Source organism: Echinops telfairi, unplaced genomic scaffold (genome assembly GCF_000313985.2).
Source record: "Echinops telfairi isolate 266 unplaced genomic scaffold, ASM31398v2 ScPeMD7_7421;HRSCAF=8459, whole genome shotgun sequence".
NCBI classification, from domain to species: Eukaryota; Metazoa; Chordata; class Mammalia; order Afrosoricida; family Tenrecidae; genus Echinops; species Echinops telfairi.
In genome coordinates this window covers 11266093-11280009 of record NW_022111321.1, presented here as the reverse complement: position 1 = coordinate 11280009, position 13917 = coordinate 11266093, and the positions used below count along the sequence as shown (strand labels likewise).

At 40.3% G+C, this 13917-nt stretch overlaps 1 protein-coding gene across 1 annotated transcript in view; it reads right to left on the bottom strand.

The window, feature by feature from the left end:
* Window positions 1–13560, bottom strand: part of CEP126 (centrosomal protein 126) — an 81388-nt gene extending 67828 nt beyond the window's left edge. The window contains exons 1-2 of the mRNA XM_004709064.2: window positions 13433–13560; window positions 332–451 (exon numbers count right to left, since the gene is read on the bottom strand). Of these exons, the coding sequence (XP_004709121.2) occupies window positions 332–451; window positions 13433–13560 (248 nt within the window). The remainder of the gene's footprint in view (window positions 1–331; window positions 452–13432) is intronic.
* Window positions 13561–13917: the final 357 nt, after the last annotated feature.

The window sequence follows — 13917 nt, the reverse complement described above, 5'->3', positions numbered from 1 at the left end:
GAATAAAATACTAATGGCAATATTTATACTATTTAAGTTCATCATAAAATGCTATATAAAAATAATATACTCTGTGGGCATTGTAAGAAGTATATATGATATTGAAATAACAGTTTTAAGACAGGAAAAGACTCTCAGTCAGTGAACTAGACAATATATCACCATCCTTGTGCTTTAGATAGAAAAATGATGATATTTTTAGTCACAAAAATCAATAGTTTATACATAAAGCACTGTCATAGTTTAGGCTAGAATACTGTCAACTAGAGAGACTGTTAGTTTACAATGATTTTGAAAATTCTACAGCACTGAGTAGAATATAGTTACTTACTTTTTTCTTCGGTTTGACTCCACAAAATATTTACGTGCTCGATTTCGACATAGTTTTTGTTGCTGCAGTAGTATCTGGCGCTCTTCTTCTAAATTTTTGTCTAGATGAAATTTCATATCTCTAATAGTATTAAGTTAAGGACAATGGCTAGGTCTTTACTGGGTGATTACCAGTGCTATCTGATGAGTATAACTACAGTCTCTCGCAAATGATGCAATGTTTTTATGTGATAATTAGCATGTGGACACATATCTCACTTTTCCCTGAAAACAAAACAAACTAATTAGTTTCCAGAAATCACGAGCTAAGAGAAAGAGGCTCTATATCTTTTAATTCATTATACAGATATTTGAATGCTTAAGAGCACAATACCATCTTATGTACCTATATGGAAAAAAAAAAAAGATGGAAAGAATACAAAGTCAATGTACTAAAAAGAACTAGTTGACATGCTACCATTTTAAGGAGGTAGTAAAAGAGCAGGAACCAACGGTACAGAAGTAAGTCCATGCTGAACTGAAGGCATTAGCCAAAAACAAGGCTCCAGGAATTGATGGAATACTAATTAAAATGTTTCAACATGCTAATGAAGAACCCACTCCTCCATGCCAATAAATGTGGAAGATAACTACACTTGGCCAGCTGACTGGACGAGAATTTTCATTCCAAAGAATATGCAAATTAGGGATCAATATCATCCTTGCAGCAATATATTGATAGGGAACTGCCAGAGGTTCAGGAGATTCAGAAGAGGACATGGAACAAGGGATGTCAGATGGATCTTAGTTCAAAGCAGAGAATACCTGAGGTATGTTTGTGTTTTATTGACTATGCTAAGGCATTGACTGTGTGGATCATAACAAACTATGGACAGCCTTGAGAAGAATGGGAATCCCAGAACCCTCATTGTGCTCATAAGGACCCTGCACTTGGATCAAGAGGCAGTTGAGAGAATAATGCCTGGTCTAAAATCAGGAAAGGTGTGTGTCAGGGTTGTGTCTTCTTACCATATTTATTCAATCTGCATGCTGAGAAAATCATCAGAGAAGCTGGATTATATGAAGAAGAATGTGGCATCAGGACTGGAGGAAGGCTCATTAACAACCTGGGATAAGCAGATGACACAACCTTGCTTGCTGAAAGTGCGAAGGGCTGGAGGCACCTGCTGATGAAGACCAAGAATTGCAGTCTTCAGAATGGATATATAAAGAAACTAAACTCTTCACAATTGGAAAAATGCACTAATCGGTAACATTATGATAAATGGGGAAAAGGTGCAAGTTGTCAAGGATTTCATTCTGCTTAGATCCATAATCAATTCTCATGGAAGCAGCAGTCAAGAGATCAAATGACACATTGCAGTGGTAAATCTACTGCACCAGACCTCTTTAAAATGTTGAAAAGCAAGGATATTACTTCAAGGAATAAGATGGGCCTGACCCAAACCATAGTATTTTCAATGACCTCAGATGGTGTGTGAAAGTTGGACACTGAATAAGGAAATGGAAGAAGAATGGATGTATTTGAACTATGGCACTGGTGAAGAATATTGAAAGTAACACGGACTGTCAAAGAACAAACAGATCTGTCTTGGAAGAGCCAGAATGTTCATTGAAGGCAAGAATGGTGAGATTTCTTCTCAGCTACTTTGACCATGTTAACAGGAGAGATTGCTCTCTGGAGGAGGCCATCATGCTTGGCAAAGTGGAGGGGCAGTGAAAAGAGCCCGTGATGAGCTGGACGAACAGAGTGGCTGCGATAATGGACTCAAACCTCCTAACCGCTGTGAGGGCGGCCAGCCGGGTGGTGCTCTGTTTGGATGTACTTAGGGCTGCCAGGAGTCAGAACCAACTCGATGGCCTCTGAAAACCACCACAACACTGGAGTCATCACAAGCTTTCTGTTGTGAGCAATTTTGAATGAATAAACTGCCCATCTTGCATATGAATAAAAACTTCATCATTATTCAGGAGCTCATCATTAGATGGAGAAGTATGAGATATTGCACTGAAATTATAGAATATGCCTAGTTCCATTATGAGTATAAACAACCTTTTAAACATTTTTTCCCCAATAACTAGGAATTCAACATTTTCTTTGAAGTCCATTTAATCAAGCTTTTTCAAAGCATAAATTGATTATTAATGGTAAAACAATATAAGAAATGCACTCTAGATGGTAAAATACAAGAAATATATTCAACAGTAAATGATGCTGGATATACTTTGTTAATTCGAGATTCTACAATACCTCTGAAGGAACCCCGGCAGAGCTTAGCTGCTAACTTACAGGTCTGCTGTCTGAACCTCCCCACAAACAGCTCCTTGGGAGTAAAAACCTGACCATCTGCTCCAGTAACAATTATAGTCTAGAAAATTCTAGGGCACAGTTCTACTCTGTCACAGGGGGTTGTGATTCTACTCAATGGCACAGACAACATAGTGGTTCCATGTATTATAAACAAACCTTATTATATGTTTTAATGTAATCGATTTTCCGTGAGCCTTATGGTAGCTTGAACCTTTGCCAGTGGGAACTTATTTTTCAGTTGGGTTGCTATTTAACCAGTTAAGGATTGGGCTGCTAATTGCAAGGTTGAAGGTTTGAAACTTCCAGCTCCTCTGTGAGAGAAAGATTGCACCTGTAAAGATTTATAGTTTCGGAAACCCCATGCAACAGTTCTACCGTGTCCTACTGGGCCAAAATGAGTTAGAATTGACTCAACAGAAGTGGGAAACCATGATTCATTTTACCCTGGATTACATAATTTTACAATACCTGAATACAAATACATACCACATATAAGCTATTTTTGCTTAAGGTTATTGTTTTTGGAGGGGGGGGGACTTATAAAAAGGAAGTCAAAGGGAAAGGAATCTGGTTCTTTCTTAGCACAGACAAAGTTCAAGATTTTTCAGGTTTTTCTTTAAAGAAGACTTTATTAATAGAAGCCAGACTTCAGCCAGATGACTAGCAACTGACAGCCCTTACAAGGCAGTAGAAAGAAGGGCAGCTTGGTACACAGGGGCAGCGTTGTATGTGTGTCAAGGGTGAGGCAAGATGGGAGTGGCTTCAGCTCAGGTGAGACGCATGCAGCACTGTCTTCAGGAGAGGCAAATCTGTTCAACAGATCTGGAGATCTTACACAGGATCACAAAGGAAAATCACAAGTGTAGTAGTCTGTCAACTATATAGTCTCAAATTTAATCAAAAGAATCTTGATATATATATATTATATATATATATAAATAATTTATGCCTGCTGGGTTATAAAGAAGGCAGTGGCCTTTGTTTAGTTCCAAAATGTTCTTCAAATTAAAAAATATTAAATGGTCTTTTTTTGTTGTTTTTTAATACAGCTGCACTATAAAAGTGAGGTGCCCTGATGGCAGGCACTGTGGCTGTTAACTGCGAGGTCAGCGGTTTAAACCCACCAGTTGCTCTGAGGGAGAAAGATGAGGTTGTCTGCTCCAATAGAGACATCTCTCTCAGAAACCCAATATTGGTCACTGTGATTCAGAACTGTCCTGATGCCAGTGGGTTTGGCTTTTTGGTTTACTGTAAAAGTAAGGTACTTCTATCAGAATCACTGCTAAAGATCTATTCACAGGAAGATACTTTTTTATGTCCTTAAAACCCCAAACGTCTCAAAATACTGTAACTCATAGAACTGGGAAAGTGACACACAGTAACTTAAAAGTATAGCCTAAACGATCTATCACCTCCTTACCTCTCTCTCCAAACTTACCCTTCCAGTTGTTGCACATTTGCGTTGGTTTAAATATGCTGTGCTATCATCACAAATAACTATTATTCATACAACATAATTTCTTGTCAATTCTACTTTTCAAGCACAATTCTTAAAAAAATATTGTGAATTCTCTAAGTGAATGTAAAGCTCTACAGAACAGATCATTGGTTTTACATTAATAACTCATCAAACTTCCCATTGTCTTGCCCAGTTTCCACCCCACCTTCCCCAGGTCCCACTTGTTGGATATTGTTTTTCCCTTCACCTAAATATTAAACACTTATACACATCAAAAGATTTTAACAAGAGAATAGAGAACCTACAGAGTGCAAAAAAATCTTTGGAAATTATGTATTTGATAAGGCCCTACTCTCTAAAATACATAGAAAACCTCAACAACAAGAGGAAGAATCTAATTTAGAAATAGTCAAAGGCAGCCAGGGTGCAGTATAGCACCAACAAAACACACAACATCCTTCTAGTTCTTTAATGCTTCCTCCCCTCCCCACCTCCCCTATCATGACCCCAGTTCTACCTTACGAATCTGGCTAGACTGGAGCATGTACACTGTACAGATAAGAGCTCTCGACACATGGAATCCAGGACAGATAAACCCCTCAGGCACAATAATGGGAGTAGTGATACCATGAGGGTAGGAGGAAGATGGGGGGAAGAAGGGGGCAAAAGGGGAGCTCACAAAAGGATCGATGTATTAACCTCACCCCCCACCCCCTGGAGGGACGGACAATAGAAACATGGGTGGAGGGAGACAATGCACAGTGTAAGATGTGAAAATAATAATAATTTATAACTTATCCAGGGGTCACAAGGGTGGAAGGATGGAGGAGGGAGGGGGAAAATGAGAAGCTGATACCAAGGTCTCAAGTAGAAAGAACATGTTTTGAATATGATGATGGCAACATATGAACAAATGTGCTTCATAAAATTGATGTATGAATTGTTATGAGTTCTAAGAGCCCCCAATAAAATGACTGAAAAAGAAACAGGCAAAGGATGTGAACAGACATGTCAGAAAAGAGGACATACAGTGGTCAACAGACACGTGCAAAGGTGCTTGTGGTCACTAGTCACTAGAGACACAAATAAACCTACAGTGAGGTCCTGCTGCAGTCCTTCAAAACTGGCACTGACCGAAAACCAGAAAAGCACGCACGCTGCAGAGGGTGCAGGGAGAATGGAACCCTATTCCCTGCTGTGAGCTTGTAAGATGGTGTAACACTAAGGAAAACAGGATCAGGTGCTCTCAGAAAACCTGAGGAATTATAACTGCCTTAGGGCTCGGTAAGCCGGCTGCTAGGTAAATACTCTAGAGAGCGAATACTAAGGACACACTCGGACTGATGCACATCTGTGCTCATTTCAGCACTCTTCAAAACAGCAAAAAGACGGAAAAAACCAACATGCCTGCCAATGGCTGAAGGGACAAACAAAATATGATATGCACATACAATGAAACACTATTCAGTCATTAAGAAAAACAAGTCCTCAAAATACAACACAGATGAAAACTGGGACATTAGGATGAGTGAAAGGGGTCAACCACAAAAGGACAGATATTATATGATCTCACTGTTATAAAAAGACAAAACTGGGTATACGTACTGAAACATTCATTGAAGATAACCAGGGATGGGGGAGGGGAGGATATAACTTCCTAGATAGTGGATACTTGTTCTCTTGGGGGATGGGAGATGTAACTCTAAATGTGAGTGCAGTCTGACCATGGTAAATGATATAAGTACACAATTAAATGGGGCATTTTTGACAAATGCTGAGACATATAATTTGTAACAACTACATAATTAAAGCCTGGACACATGTATGTATGTATACAGGTTTATAAGTATGTATGTGTGTATATACGTGGATACATAAATCAGTATGTGTGCATATATACTGCCATCGAGTAGATTCTGACTCAGAGTGTCCATATATGACATCGTTCAACTGGCACTGTGGGTTTCTGAAACTGTAACTCTTTGAGTAGGAAGCTTCAACTTTCTCCCACAGAACAGTGGGTGGTTAAGAACTGCCAACCTTGTGGTTTAGTAGCCCAATAGGTAACCCACTACCAAGGTAAGTAAAAAAACTATTGCTATAAAATCCTGGAAACCTATATTAAATAAAAATATCAAAATTCTCAGAAATGGTTTCTTGACATATCCTCCATCTACATTTACACACTTCTGAAAGTGGCGTTTCCATCTCTAACCTTTCTCCTAAATATCCTGAGATGCTCCATCACATGTCAAACCAGCAGTTTTGCCATCTTCACAGGACTAAAATTGTGCTTCTGAGTGGTCTTTTAACTTTGGGAACAAAAATATCTGAAGGGGAACATCAAGGTTGACGGGTGGATGAGATAAGGTTTCTCAAGGAAATGCGCATAGGATAACCTTTGCTACCGTCAAAGAAAAAACAGGGGTATTGTTGTGATGGGCAGGGCGGGGTGTGGGTGGATTCCTTGGCATGATTTTCTTGTGGTTTTCGTCATTCATGGAATTTTCAGTTTTTTTAAAAACTTCTTCCTAGTCAGACTCTACGGATGTCCTATATCCTTCAAGAAAATCTATTGAGATTACTCTCTTTGTGGAAGACATGCCTGCTTAGAGCAGACAGTGCACAGAGAGGACATAGGGCCAACCCCAGTATGGGATGAGATGCGCCATTCCCTCACTGACCCATAGAGCTAGGGGGGACAGCACTGGAGACATTGTGCAGAAAGTGTGTCTGGTCCGCCCCTTGCACAGTAAACGTGAGGGGAGTGCAAATGGGCAGCAAGGGGAGCCAGGTAACCAGGTCCCCAAGGAATTCTGAAAGTAGACTACTGACTCAGGGGACAGGGCTTGGCACCCCATCAGAATGATCAGAAAACAGACATAAGGGTCAGCAGACAGATCTAGGACTATTGGGGTTTGTTTGTTTTTCTTTTTCTTTCATCCTATGTCTATCTATGTAAGATAGGCAGGGCGAACAATCCCAAGGAGAAAAAAGGGGACCAGCGGTTCCGGGGGAACATGGGAGAGGAAGAGGTGGGGAGGGGGAGTGGGAGTCAACAAACTCAGGGCTAAGGGAACAAGAGATTTAACATTGATGGTGAGGAGGGTGTATAATGATGGGTGGAATCAAGTACAATGTATCCGAGAGGAATGATTGAGAGCTGAATGGAGGGTAAGCATGATAATGGGATAGGAGTTAGGTGAAAGGAAATCGAGGAAATAAAGAGGAAGCAAAAGCTACTATTAGAGGTATAGCTATAGGCATGTATATATGTAAATATCTTAATTTATAATGAAAGGGATAGAGGCTAATGTATTAAGAGAGCAGGCGGACTTTGGACGTCTACTCAAAGCCTTCCTTAACACTAATAACCTGGCACTCTTTGATAGTCAACTTCCTGACACAATCGCTGAAGACAAAATGGGTGCATAAGCAAATGTGGTGAAGAGAGAAGATGGTGCCTGGGTACCAAAAGATACAGCGTCTGGGGTCTTAAAGGCTTGAAGCTAAATAAGCAGCCATCTAGCAGGGAAACAAATAAGCTCACATGGAAGAAGCACACCAGCCTGTGTGATCATGAGGTATCAATTGGATCAGGTATCAAAAGATCCCAAACAACCAACTATGTAGATGCAAACAAGGGGGGTTGGAGTGGAGACCCAAAGCCCATCTGTAGACAATTGGATATCCCCCCACAGAAGGGTAATAAGGAAGGGATGATTCAACTAAGGTGCAGTATAGCACCGATGAAGCACAATCATTCTTCTGGTTCCTGAATGCTCCCCCCCACCACCACCCTGACCCAATTCTACCTTACAAATCTGGCTAGACTAGAGAACTCACATTGGTACAGCTAAGAGTTCTGAACACATGGAATTCAGGATAGATAAACCTCTCAGGAATAGTAGTGGGAGTAGCAATATCATGAAGGTAGGGGGATGGTTGGGGAGGGGGAAGGGAGATCCCATCACAAGGTTGGATAAATAGCCGTCCCCCCAAGGGGATGAATAACAGAAATGTGGGTGAAGAGAGACAAGGGACAATGTAAGATATGAAATAATAATATCAATATATAATTGATCAAGGATTCATGAGGGTGGGAGGGTAGGGAGGGAGGGGGCAAAAAGAGGAACTTATACCAAGGTCTCAAGTAGAAAATGTTTTGGAAATGATGGCAACTTATGTACAAATATGCTTGATACATTGATGTATGGAACATTGTAAAAGCCCCCACTGATTTAAAACAAAACACAAGCAAAAAAGATTACTCCTTTGTGATCTAAATTTAAAAAGTCAATATAACCTTCTGAGCTGACATTTCTACCTTGAATTAACTGCTCCAGTAGATCCCCTAGGAAGCCAGTCTTTTGATTGGAACTCATTCTCTGGAATGCTTTGGTAAATCCAAGACTTTCCCATTTAACATTTACTGATCTTACTCAAAAGACTGATGGAATGATCAGGTCTTTGAGCTAGCTGATTTTCATGCAAAATTGTTGGCACTCCTCAGTGGAAAGCTTGCTGAGGCCAAGATGTTCGCTTAACTTTGAAAATGATGAAACACTGAGATACTCTCTTCAGTAGCTATAAAATCAATGGTAATCAATGGCAGTCTTCTTCCATCAGTTTCTTCATCAAGGCTGACAATCTTTCTATCCTTGGCTCATTCTTGAGGTCATCCTAAAAAATGATTGCTCCATCTAAAAATTGTTGCTTTGTGTACAGTAGCATTGCTGTAAACTTGCTGCAAACCTTTTAATTATTTGGGAAAACATCTTTTTTGTTAGAAGTTTGTTATTACCCTTATTCTTTCCCCATAGCATAAAATTTATCCTTTTGGAAGGCACCCTAATGGGACTAACACAAGTGTATTACTGGGAGAACTTGTCTATAGCTACTCACTAATCACTGCGACTTTTTAAACACACTTTGTTTGGAATAAACCTATGCATGTATAAACTGGAACCCTAGAACAATACATTTTGAGTTACTTTAGTGTGTATATATATATATATATATAAGCAAATAAGGGTCACAAGTTTGGATACTTATTTAACAGATTATGGGTCTGAAAGCTGAGGACCATTATCTTGTGGGACAACTCGGTCAGTTGGAAAAATGTAGTCGATAAGGTTTATGTTTTACATCTTACTTTGTTGGGTAGTGTCTGGAGTTTTAAAGCTTGCCAAAAGCTTCCTAATAGGTCTCTTCTCTACATGTCTGGAATAAAAGAGAATAGCTTGCCAAAAGCTTCCTAATAGGTCTCTTCTCTACATGTCTGGAATAAAAGAGAATGAAGGAACCCAAAGATCCAGAGAAGAAACGAGTCCAGAGGACTATTAGTCTACGTGAATCATCAACAACCTCATCTACTCTGAGATCAGAAAAACTAGATGGTGCCTGACTATCATTACCTACTCTTCTGATCTGGAACACAGTAGCTGGATCCTGGTAAAATGGGAGCAGAATGTGGAACAGAATTCAAATTCTTAATATATACGGACTTGCTTCCTTAAAAACTTATCTAAATGAGACCAAATGGCCAATACTTATTCTAAAGCAAAGATAAGAAGGCAAGGAAGCAGGGAAAATAGATTAGTAGAAACAGAACAAAGATAAAGAGAAAGATGATACAGCATGCACAATATAACCAAAACCCTTAAACAAAAAAAATTATTCAATGGGAACTAAATTTGCTGTGAAAACCTTCATTAAAACACAAGTACAACATATCAATTTCAAAATCTTAGGACCAGGTAGTATTGATTAAAAAAAATGATCACGGTAATGCCAGCTTACCTTTAATAATATGATGAAAAATAGATTAGGTGGAAAACTATGTCTATGTTTTATGTATTAGCAAAATAGAGTATGCCCGTTGTTTGATTAAGAATTTTTATTTTCTTCGTTGGTGAATTGTCAGTTGACAAATTCAAAATATCCCAAACAACTGGCCAATTAACCACAGATAATTTGAGTTATAAAATTTCAGCAAGTTCACTAAGATTAGGATAGTAATTCTCTATTGCAATTAGTGCAATTGTTTTCTTCAGTTATTTCCACTTTTTAAATTATGCAATTTTTCCTTTTACTGGTCTCACAAATTTTAATTACCTTCAAATATGTTAAAAATGTGAAATTCTATTTTCTGTTAGTTTTCTTTTATAACATTGCATTTCTTTTATAGTTACTCTTTTTACTGAGTTTATTCTGGAATGTGTTGCTCAAAGGTAGTGATGGGAAATATAAGTTACTGTCTTTAGGGGTCTCAATGAGAGTTAACAGTATTCTTGTGATCAACAACTCCATTAGTTAACTTCAAGTATAGTTATATCTCAACCTGTTTACAGGCTGTAGGAAAAGGCCAAAGAAATCGAGAGTAAATTATGAAAGAGTTGAGGTAACTTAGGCTGAAAGGTTCCTGTGGAGAGATGAAAACAAATGCCCAAGTGGGTGGATTCCCCTTCGACAAGACAAATATCACGTAGCCCATGAAGCCTGCTCTAGTGAAACGGGAAACTGTCTCTGTTGTGATGTCAGTGGGCAGGTTTTTGTAATTTTCTCAAACAGCATTTTAATATTCCACTCGTTAAGCAGGGATTTAGTGAATATTGGCTGGTTGAGGTAGGGGTGGTGCAGCGAATTAAGGATGCTGGTGAGAGGACAGACAGATATAAACGGAAGTGGGAAGAAAAAGTGTCAAGGTGAGTACTAAAGTGGGGTTAATTTCTGAGGAAAAAGGCATAATATGAAAGAGATCAAAGAACTTTCTTTATATACACTTCTTTTTAATAACAATTTTTATTTCTATTTGAATTCTTATAAAAGAGTGAAATGATAGAACTTCAGCAAATACTAATCAGATAAGCTTTGTAAGGTTTTAACTTTTAACAACTTTGAAAGTCAGGAACTTCTGACTCTGAGAAAATGTATTCAGTAGAAATACATTCTAGGTGGCTTCTGAGTATTGAATTCTTACTCAGAAATCATGTGTAAAAGCTTTAGGACTATGATTATTCTATCCTATGGTCTATGGTTGTTTCCTTTTTACAAAAAAAATTGTTTAACAGAGTTGAGTACATACTTCGTACCAAGTATTCAATGAGAAACATAGCCACTAAGACCATCCAAATACTTATAAAGCTATTTTACTGTTTATTCAACTATAAATACGCTACCTCTTTAATTTAGTATTCAGTCTTTCTTATATTCAAAAGTATCCTGCTATTCCAATTTAAAATCATTATTACCAGCAAAAGTTGTTGAAGTTTATCAAGGTCTCTGGGGAAGGCACTGGAGTCCTCTACAACTTCTTTAACTACACAAGGGGGCTCCAAAAAGCTTGTAGAAAAAATGCCACTAGCTTTTCATTCAGTTTTTCAACAGTGTAGTAGATAAACATTATTGGAGCCCCTCATATTTTTAATGTTTAAGTATATTTTTAGAATCATATTTCTTCATAGAAAACCACCATTATAGTCTAGAACAAAGTCTATTTGATTTTCTTCATTCAATGTATTGCTCAATTCTATTAACACAAAGTTGAAAAAAAAAAGCAGAGATCAAAGAACTTTCTCTGCTCAATTCTATGAACACGAAGTTGAAGAAAAAAAAAACACCCCCCCAAGGCTTGTTTGCTTAATGGGGAGGATAGAATTGCTTCTGTGGGTTTCCAAGACTGTATCTCTTTATAGGAGTAGAAAGCCTCATCTTTCTTCCATAGAATGGCTGGTGGTGCCGAACTGTTAACCTTGCAGTTATTAGCTCAATGAGTAACCCATAATGCCACCAGGGCTTTATCACTTAAGGGTTAATTGGTGTAATAGGAATTTTCAATGCCCAAAGAAATATACTGCCAATAGGCAGAGCACAATCCACATAGAAGCAACCCTGTTTATTTTAGAGAACATCTTTGAGAGATTAGTTTTGATGATACCCCTACTACCCCCCTCCCTAATAAAAACCCCAAATCAAAACCAAACCAACACACCGTCATTGAGCTGATTGCAATTCACAGGGACCCTGTAAGGCAGAACAGAACTACCTGGGTGGGTTTTGGAAACTGGAACTCTTGACCTGAGTGGAAATCCTCCTTTCTCCCTCAGGGCCACTGGTGCTTTCCACCTGGGAACCTACTGGTCAGCCGCCCCATACTTCCTAAGAACAACTTTCTCCAACCTTTTCGTCTCGATAACAGTGGCAAATCCAAACTGAATAGGGTAACAATCAATAGAAGAAAAGAACTAGAAGCTGCTCTTGCTGACCACTATTTTGCAAATTTGAGCACAGAGAGAAAAGGCCCAGATGCTTGAGGTCTGAAAGCGGAAGGGTTGAGAACATGATCCGAGAAGGGATTCTTTACCATTCACGAGTATCTCTGCACGCCTGCCTTCTCAGTCGTCTTGTATTTCTAGCACCTAGCATAGTCTGCCACAGAAAATTCAATTAAGACAGGTTGATGAACTCCTGTTAAAGTTGTAACAGAATAAAGCAACCTCTGAGAAGAAATGACACAATAAATTTGGGAAGGATTAATTTGGAAAGAGAAGGAAATCCATTTTTCAAGAATGATGATAATTATACAGGACCACTGGTGACAATCAAATTCTTTGATTGTGCAAAGTTTAAATTGTAACTACCATAATATTCCCTAAAGAAATAAACATGTTTACCATATTTTGGAACAAAAAACCCAACAACCCACTTAAAAAGTGCTACAATGTAACCAACAGAAGCATAAATAAGGTGGGCTAGACCAATTCTTAGGGGAAAAATCAGACAATCCAGTTTGAAGCATCCAAGTTCCTGGCTTCCTCTCCTCCGCGTTCTCTCTGGCAAGGCTTGGCAGAGGACGGAAAACAAAGCAAACTGCCTAACTGTGCTAAGATTTAGGCGTTCTGGTAAACATATTAGGGATGTGTTGGACTACCGAATGATTAAAACGGGCTTTTTCAGGACATCAAATTTTTTCCTAGTTGTGCAATCCCCTCTCCAAGTAGCATAATAAAAGTGTAGAATATGCAAAGAGAACACGATGACTTAATTCTACAAAGAAACCGACAATTTCTGCAGAAAACATGGTCGACGGTGCTTGACAATTCGCAAAATCTGTATCCCAAAGTTAAAGAACGGCAACGGGATAACGGGGTGGGGTGGGGGCGGGCACAGAATGAGGTAAAATGTTATCATTCCAGGCACGAAAGCAAATACCGCACCAAGGTGACTAGCCAGTTTCCATCCCCTGGCGTCAGTGGCAATTAGCTCAGGGGAAAAGGATCGGGCCCGCCGGATATGCCCGTCCCCGCGCAGCCCCCGCCTGGGAAGGATACAGGTAGGCGCCCGGTCGGTGCCGCCCGCCGCCGGGCCGAGGGCTGAGAGGGGCTCTGCCGCGGGGCTCGGAGGAGTCGGCGCCCAGATCCGCGACCGCGCTCCGGGCCCCGGGCCTCCCGGCCAGCATCCTTCACCTCCGCGCCGCCTCCCCGCTCGCCCCCAGCGCCTCCCTCATGGCAGCTCCGGCTCCTCCTCCTCGACCCCTCCCTGCACTCGGGCCCTCGGGCCCCGCGTCACGGGCGCTGAAGGGTCGGCCGCGGCTGTCCGGCCTCCTGCGCAGTGGCTCTGGTGGCTGTGGCGGCGACTGCAGCTGCGGCGGTGGAGATCTTGCTCTGCAACCCCGCGGACGCCGCCGCCATCTTGACAACCAACGGACGCCGCGTCCTTCGCGACGGAAACCAGGGAGTCGGGGCGGGGCCGGGCGTGGGGGGCGGGGCGTCAGAGCAGCCAATGGGAGCTGCCAGCGGCTCTCTCAACACCAGGG